This window comes from Anarrhichthys ocellatus, unplaced genomic scaffold (genome assembly GCF_004355925.1).
Source record: "Anarrhichthys ocellatus isolate YVR2014 unplaced genomic scaffold, GSC_Weel_1.0 scaffold2332, whole genome shotgun sequence".
Classification (NCBI taxonomy): domain Eukaryota; kingdom Metazoa; phylum Chordata; class Actinopteri; order Perciformes; family Anarhichadidae; genus Anarrhichthys; species Anarrhichthys ocellatus.
The window spans coordinates 1-7,951 of NW_022282306.1; the positions used below are offsets into that span (position 1 = coordinate 1).

The following is a 7,951-nucleotide window of genomic DNA, read 5'->3' on the forward strand; positions in this document are numbered from 1 at the left end:
TCTCTCTCTCTCTCTCTCTCTCTCTCTCTCTCTCTCTCTCTCTCTCTCACATCTACTGTTTTTGTTGACTGTCTCACGATCTGTTGCTCAGAATGTCTTTAACGCTAGCCAAGGAGTCAGGGATATTGGCTTTTTGTCGTGGACTCCCTTAACTATATTCCCGCCACAGGTGAGTTGTATGAAGGAGGGACACATGCCCCTTAGCTTAGCTTTATCATCTGTCACTCTACTTGAACCCCTTGTGACTTTGTAGTCTCCCCACAGTGTTGCAGTCGGACATAAGAGGTCGAACAACAGCTGCATGGTTGTCTGCTTTGTTTCATTTTGACATTTCAGTGACAAAACAGTACGTCAGCGGCTTCTGGCCCACAGACTCAGCGCAGCGATCCCATTTCAATTATTTTTTTATTTTTTTAAGTAATTACTGTTCAGGCTTGTGTGTTGCATGGGGGTTGAAGATACTAACGTCTAGTCTATTGCATGAGATCCTGTATCCTTGTGCGTCACAGCATGCCTCCCTTTAGCCTGTATGAAAATACGTTCTACTGTCTATTGGTCATTTAACAGCATCACTACAAGATGTGTTAAATTCTCATGTTGTTTCTACTGCGAGTATTTCAATCTTCAATTATATTGAAACTTTTACAATGTTATGTACAGTACATGCATTTTTTTTAATATCCCGTGGAATAAATGTAGTTTTGGAATATCACTTACTGCTGTTCAGGATGGAAGTCTAAATATGTTTCCAGCTATCCATGTTGTGATATGTAGTAATTGTAGAACAAGAGTATCTCACCTGAGCATGACACAGCCTCTCAAAGGAGTCAATATGAACAGTTTGACCGCTGTCATGTCGGCACTGTAAATAGAACGCTGCAGCTAGGTTAGCTTAGCATAAAGACTGGAAACGGGGAGAACAGCTAGCCTGACTCTGTCCTGTAACAAAATCCACTTGCCAGCAACCCCTAAAGCTCACTAGTTAAAACTTTATACATCACATGTTTAACCTATACGACAACTGAAGTTTAAAAACTGCAGGTTGTGGTTTTATTAGGCTTATGTTCTGGACTTTTTATTTGCCTGGAACAGTATCGAGAAGATTCCAGGAAACACCCGGCCACTAAAACAGTCCCACTCATGACCCCCATGGGAAACTGCAACGTATCGTTTTTACACTGAGGTTACGGATCGAATAATCAAGATATAACAGTTGGCTGTTTCTAGCCGAGAAAAGGATTCCCCAAATGTCTATTGCTTAAAGCTGTTGAAGATCACACAGCACATGTGACAGACTTGATTTATAACTGCTCGATATGAGAAATGACCTAATGTTCAAAAAGTTTTTTTCCAGGCAGGTTGCTCTGGAGCGTACATGCTCTTTTGCCCGTTACCCTGCTAACAGTGGCTCTTCGCGGTAACATTTCTGGACCTAGCAATCTGAACCTTGTCCTGGAGTGAAACATTTTTGCAGCCTGTTGTTGTGCTACTGTACGTTGCCTCTAATCCATTGCTCTCACCTCTTGCAGGAGGTCAGGGGCCAATCGGAGGAGAGCGTAAAGGAGGTGAGCAGCTGCCCTTCCCACGAGGCCCCCATTCGGGCGCAAAGCAGGGCAGGGCAGGGCGGCGGCCCGGGGCTTTATAAGGTAGTGAAGACCGGCCCCTCTGGTCACAACATCAGAAGCTGCCCAAACCTTAGGGGTATCCCCATTGGAATGTTAGTTCTTGGCAACAAGGTCAAGGCCATAGGCGAGGTACGCACTCACCCCAAATGATGCAATGTGTTTTCTTTTGTTATTTTTTGTGGCTTTAGTTGAAATATTGTAATGTAGCCAATGTTAGTAGATTTTGGCCTTAATTCTCAGAGATTAGCGGTTCCCTCTATTTTCCTAAACTGATTTTGAATGTAAAGAATGTAATCTGGCTGTCTGAGGGGAATGCATCAGGCGCTTCTGGGTGCGGGTGTGTGTTGTGTATCTTTTCCCACTTGAGGATCAACTCCCTGCGGCTACGACACTTTCCGCGTGCTTCCTGATTCACTAATTTCAGTTTGTCTACGAATCTATTGCAGTTTCAGCGTGTCATATTCGGCCGCCTTGCAGACTTTTCAGTGGAAGTGTGATCATGAAATGCTGGAGCCTGTCTGTGCCTTGAATGTCTCTTTCTTGCACTTTTAACCATCTTGTCAATAACTCCGGTACTTTTCTAAATTGTCTTTGGTGCGGTGATGAGCGGAGCCCCGCCTCTTTTAGATATGACCCGTCATTGGCTGCTGTGGTGTGTCATGCTGTTCAATAGTTTCCTCTGCACTTGGAATGCCCTGTCTGAGATCTGAGAAGTGCACCCTGCACATACTAATACTTCCGTCTGTCTTTTTTTTCTTCCAAAATGATAATATTTCAGGAAATTGAGAAAAAACAACCTCATGCATTTACCTTTCAATAAGCTACCCCTTTCTTAGAGTAAGTTATTGTTTTTGTTTAGCTACATCAGTTTTGTCCCGCAGTGTCTGCTGATGCACAAAATCTAATTCATGTGATCTACTGCTGTGGATTTTGTCAGTGCCAATCAGATGAATCCAATGATTGCATGTTAATGATCTTCTGCGACAGTGCTGTGTGTGTGAGACAAAGTGTTCAGTGTGTGTGAGTGTGGATAAAGAGTGTTGTTTGTGTATCAGGTGGTCAACTCAGAGGGGAACTGGGTTCAGCTGGATAAGAACAGTGTAGTGGAGTTCTGTGAGAGCGATGAAGGAGAGGCCTGGTCATTGGCCAGAGACCGCGGTGGAAATCAGTACCTTCGCCACGATGACGGTGAGCCATTTTGTATGTTCTGTACAAATAAATATTATTATAATTACTATAAATTGTTTGATGACGTAATTTGATCTGCTCTCACAGAACAAGCACTGCTTGAGCACGTGGCCCAGACCCCTCCGCCCAGCCCTTTCTCTGTGCAGGCCTTCAACAGAGCCGCAGCCTCAAACGGAGCGCAGGGCTTTGACTACGGCATCTCCAACAACAAAGGTCAGCTCGACGTGGCGTAAAGTTGTTTTTTTTTGGTTGTTGTTGGGTTTTTTTTACAGAAAAACTTTCTATCACATATCCTCAATCTGCATATCACTTTGCTTTCAACATCCACTTTGCTTTATGCTGTTCTTTTATGAGTCATCGGGCAGTAGTTGATGTTTTTCTGTGTTCTGTCATTACTGATGTACACCTCACCTCTGACTTCACTCTGCACCCCTCGTCTTTATTGTTCCCCGCTTTATTTTCTCTATCTGACTTCCCCTCTATGCTTTGGATTGAGACTTTTTTTTTTATACATTACTTCATTTTAGTTGTAGAAATGCAGACATTTTCACCATCTTTATCGCAATGAGAGTACAACTTCCTCTTTTGTTTAAAATACGACCTCCACAATTTACAGCACCTCCACGACGTGTATGAGATCCAGTATGGGTCAGTCCATCAAAAAAGAATGAGAGTAGAACTATATGCCGTAGTTATTTGACTAGTTCAAAACACAATAGCGCTCACCGCTAACAGTTCCTTGCAATGGAAACGGTACACATAAAAATGGCCGCCGCCTGACCATCTTGCTATGTTATATTGCACAGGAATGTCCCTTCTACTCTCATTCTATTTCTATGGCTCAGTTAATCTCTTTAAAATCACAGGTGCGATCTGTCACCGATCTATCATCTCTCTTTCTTTGTGCATGCTTTTTATCGTGTCTACTGTTGCGATTTCATGCCCAACATCTCTGCGATGTCTGTGTGCATGGGCCAGTCAGTGTGCTTCTGTTCATTTCCGAACGCTCTGGGCTCTGTTTCGTTGGGCGCGGTGCTTTAGCCCAACAGAGATTACCCTTTGTCGCCTCAATTCAGTCTCTTTGAAAACATTTGATCATTTACATAATCCATGTTTTCTTAAATATAATGGTGGAATACTGAAAATATCCCGTCGATGAACACATCTATTCTGCTGCACCGTCAAAGAGCAGCTTGCCCCAAATATGTCTGTGTATCTTTCTGCCTGAATATCTCGCTGACGCTGTGTCAATTGTCTTTCAAACGCCTTAACTCTTCCTCACTGCTTGAAAAAAAGGAGGCTGACCTGTTTAGCCATGCTAATCAGAGAACCATGGTTATTCAAATAATACTAAGTTATTGCACCATTACTGTAGAATAAAGGCTCCATTCACACTTGACCACATATGTGTCTGTTAGGCTGATCGCAAGTCTGGTTGCCACTAATTTTCTTTCACTGTGCTCAATGCAAAGCTGTGTCGGCCTTACTCCTGTCCAGAGGGGGATGGAAAGGCTCCTAAACACTAACATGCTATTAAGCCTTCTGTGTGACTGCCACTGTTTCTGTTGCTTTAATGTGACAAGTAGAAGGATGACTCATTTCAGTGTCACTGTGGCTATGTGGCAACTTCATGTGGCTGCGTGGAGAGATGGATGCATTTATACCTTTGTCAACATCACCTTTTCCGAGGTGGTTTTGATATGGCAATCTGTTTATATGCATCTTGGTCACATTCACCCTTGGCTTTTTTCGAAGCCAGATGACCGATCTGCCCAAGAATGCAGAAATTGGCAAAGTGTAAACGGGGGAAATGGTTCAGTCTCGTCTCTGTTTCATTTCAGAGAAGTCATTTGAACCCGCCCCCCGCACTCAATACACAAAAAGGGAAAAATAGTGCTGTGACATTTAATGTTGAAACCTCACAAAATGTTTGTTGTGAGCAGCACATGTATCCTGAATAAGAACACCCCTGGACAGCGAGCTACCACTAGCACGCTGAATGTTTGCTCAAGCCGTTAGGAAGCCGAAGGCCTCTGCAACTCTAGGTCAAGGTGACGGCAACTGCTGAACCATCTGACAGAGGGTTTGAATCACTCGCCACCTGTGCGATGGACCCATCATGCTGTGAGGCATGTGGATCGCCCTCAGATTGGTCAGCTTGATGGACCAGTCCTTGGCAAAGCTCTTTGAGCAAGTTGGAGAGCAACCTCTTTGACAGATGCTCTCAGACTTCAATATTCAGCCGTGCTGGTTGAGTTCCCCCATCTGGCCTTCAGCCAGGCAGCCTCACAATTCTGGCTCCAACAATTGATGAAAAGGGAACGGATTTAAACTTTTTAAATCCATGTTTGAAAACAACACAGTGACTGGGTTTTGTACCTGGTTCACAACTACTCAGTTGTGTCAAGAGAGTGAGAGACTTCTGTTGCACGTTCAACAAGAGTCTTTGAATTATTACTGATGCAGTGTTAGCTCAATATATACGGTATATGGAGAAGGATCTATTTTCTGCCAGCACGTTTTTTGGAACTTCTGATGAGGATGCACATGTTTTTCTCGGAAGAATGACTCCTGAAATGAATACATGAGAAGAGACCCCCCCCCCCCCTCACTGCCCCCTTCCTCAACATATCCTTTCCCCAAAGACAGTTGTGAAATGGGAGGAGCCGCTGGTGCTCGAAGTACTTTTTTTTTAACACTGTACAACCCTGTTTGAAAGTTTTCTGGTGATGATGTCATCAATGCTCCACAACATAGAAACACAAGAGTTTCCTGGATAGTTTAACGATAGTGTACGTTCATAACAAAGTCCATTTGAAATTACATTGCATATGTCCACTACAGTATACACCCTTGCACGGAATACTGTTGCAGGTATTCGTCTATATAGGGGGAGACCTTATTTCAGATGGTACATACAGACAATCAGATCCTGCATGAAGCAGCAACGTTAGTCTGGCCGTCTAAAGTTGCTAAAGTCTCGTTCTTTTCTAAATCACAGACAGGAATACGTGCCATTTCCCGCTCCTTAGCTTGTCGAGCGATCCACCAAACAAACATTCACGGTATGAAAGTCCACCACTCAGGCTACATAGCAAAGGAGCTGCTCAGCTGCTGCACATTAAACAGCATTTGAACTCGGCTGCAAATGCCATTTGCCAATGTTTCTTGGGAGTCGTAGTTCACCTCTCTCCTTATGTTTTATCCACCCGGGCCTTGTACCTTTCCACTTTTTGCTCACCTTTTGGACGCCCATTCAGGCCTTGGAAGTGCTCCCGCCAACCCACTTGCATTGTCTGAACAGAAAATCAATAGGATTTTTTCTTCCGGGACCCTGGCGACTCCTCCCATTTCACACATGCGCGGCGGCGTCGGAGATGACTGAATGACTGATAAACTCTGACTGATCCTCACCCCCCCTTTTGGAAACCTCAAGCCATAGTATAAGCTGTAGTTTTTCCCCATCCTCTGTCTCCATGTTTGCAGGTGACCGGTTGAGTGCCATACTGAATTCCGTTCAGTCTGGGCCCTTCCTCTCAGCAGCTCCCTCCTCCTCCGTATTTGAGCAAGCCGCCCAACCTCCCTCCTCTTCCTCCTCCTCCCTTGTCCACAGCCCATTTGTGTTTGGACAATCCCCCTCCCAACTGTCTCAGCCACAACCACAGCTTCCGAGTAAGTCTGTCCTGCTTTCTGACAGCGCTTGCTTGCACAGGTGTTGATCCTTTTCCTCGCAGCTTTTAGTTTTTTTTTCTGATTTTGTTCTGTATTCATCCTCTTTCATGTATTTTTCTGGAAAGGGCAGCAACGACGTGCGACACATAACACTGCAGTTATGTTTCTAGAGTGCCGAAATATCCCCGACAAGCCGACATGTCTAGTATTGAATGTTTAAATCTTGTTTATAAAAATCAAATTGGGTGACACTGCCTTCAAAGAATATGCACTGACAGGTATTTTCACTTGTTTTTGAAAACAAGATATCAAACTTAAATACTCGACCAAACGTCTTGTTGAAAGGGATATTGTTGTCGTGTGCTGAAGTAACAGGCTGAGCTGCTTATTTCTCTGCTTGTCTGCTTGTTCTGCTAGTCAGCTTTTTTTATTCTTTTTCTCATCACGCTGCTTTAATTTCAGATCTGCATTTTTCATCCTTGATTAACAACTTGTTTCATTTTCTACCTCAACCAGCCCAGGACTTCAGTGCAACTGTGAACAACTTTAGTCTAAATAGTTGATAGTTTAGAGTCGACTCAATCTCCCTAAAACAGCAAAAATTCAGTCCCAGTCATTAAGTAGTATTACATATAGCACATACTAATAGCTTATACTGGATAATTCAAATACAAAATACCACAATTTAGTATTACGATTATCTTAAAACACTTTTTTTTTTCAGCCCGTGTAGCTCTCTTTCTCCCTGCCGGTCTTTTCTTGTGTATTTCTACTTTTTCTCTACTTGTGATCATTTTTTCACCTTTTTTCCTTACGGAGCCTGGGGAGGTGTCTTGGGAAGGAAAAAAACCTCATCTGTGTGCATAAATTAATATGTGCTCAATTTAGCATACAGTTAACTTATCGCCTTAATGCCATCAGTCTTGTCCTACATGTCCCCTTCACACTCACCCTAGATCACTTTAATGGATTTAATATGGGATGTTACGAACAACGTCCTGTTAAACCTTTTTTACATAATAAAGGGCTGTTTCTCCCTAAAAACTTTGAGACTGAGGATGTTCATTAACAACATGCGACATGCTAAAGGTGTATGCCGCCCTCTAAAAGAGTGAAAGAGTCAAAATGTATATAAAATTAAATGGAAAGCACATATTACTAAATTGTGTGCACATCATACTTTTATTTCCATGACTCTTGGTTCTGTAACTTCTCTTTTTTTCTCTTCTATAAGTGTTTCTCTCCATGTTTCTCTACCTATCTGTTGATCTTCCCGTCACTTTAACTTCTTGTCCTTTTTTCCTCTTTCTATTTCCCCCTCTTGACTTGACCCCATTGTCTCTTTATGTCTCTGTGTCTGTCTCTCTCTGTCTCTCTCTCTGTCTCTGTGTCTCTCTGTCTCTGTGTCTCTCTGTCTGTCTCTCTCTCTCTCTCTCTCTCTCTCTCTCTCTCTCTCTCTCTCTCTC

The 7,951-nt window shown here is 43.2% G+C and overlaps 1 protein-coding gene across 1 annotated transcript; it reads left to right on the forward strand.

Moving 5' to 3' along the window:
• The first annotated feature begins 39 nt into the window (after positions 1–39).
• On the forward strand, positions 40–7,894 carry LOC116378273 (E3 ubiquitin-protein ligase MYCBP2-like). Its single transcript, XM_031840115.1, has 4 exons — positions 40–1,754; positions 2,681–2,813; positions 2,901–3,026; positions 6,300–7,894. The coding sequence occupies exons 1-4, from the start codon at positions 1,716–1,718 to the stop codon at positions 6,530–6,532; spliced, it is 531 nt and encodes a 176-aa protein (XP_031695975.1). The 5' UTR covers positions 40–1,715; the 3' UTR covers positions 6,533–7,894.
• Positions 7,895–7,951: the final 57 nt, after the last annotated feature.

Excerpts from the sequence above, each read along its gene's own strand:
- LOC116378273 (XM_031840115.1), top strand. The coding sequence starts at position 1,716 with ATGTTAGTTCTTGGCAACAAGGTCAAGGCCATAGGCGAG. Across the intron at positions 1,755-2,680 it reads AGGTCAAGGCCATAGGCGAG|GTGGTCAACTCAGAGGGGAA; the intron begins GTACGCACTCAC and ends TTTGTGTATCAG. Across the intron at positions 3,027-6,299 it reads CGGCATCTCCAACAACAAAG|GTGACCGGTTGAGTGCCATA; the intron begins GTCAGCTCGACG and ends CCATGTTTGCAG.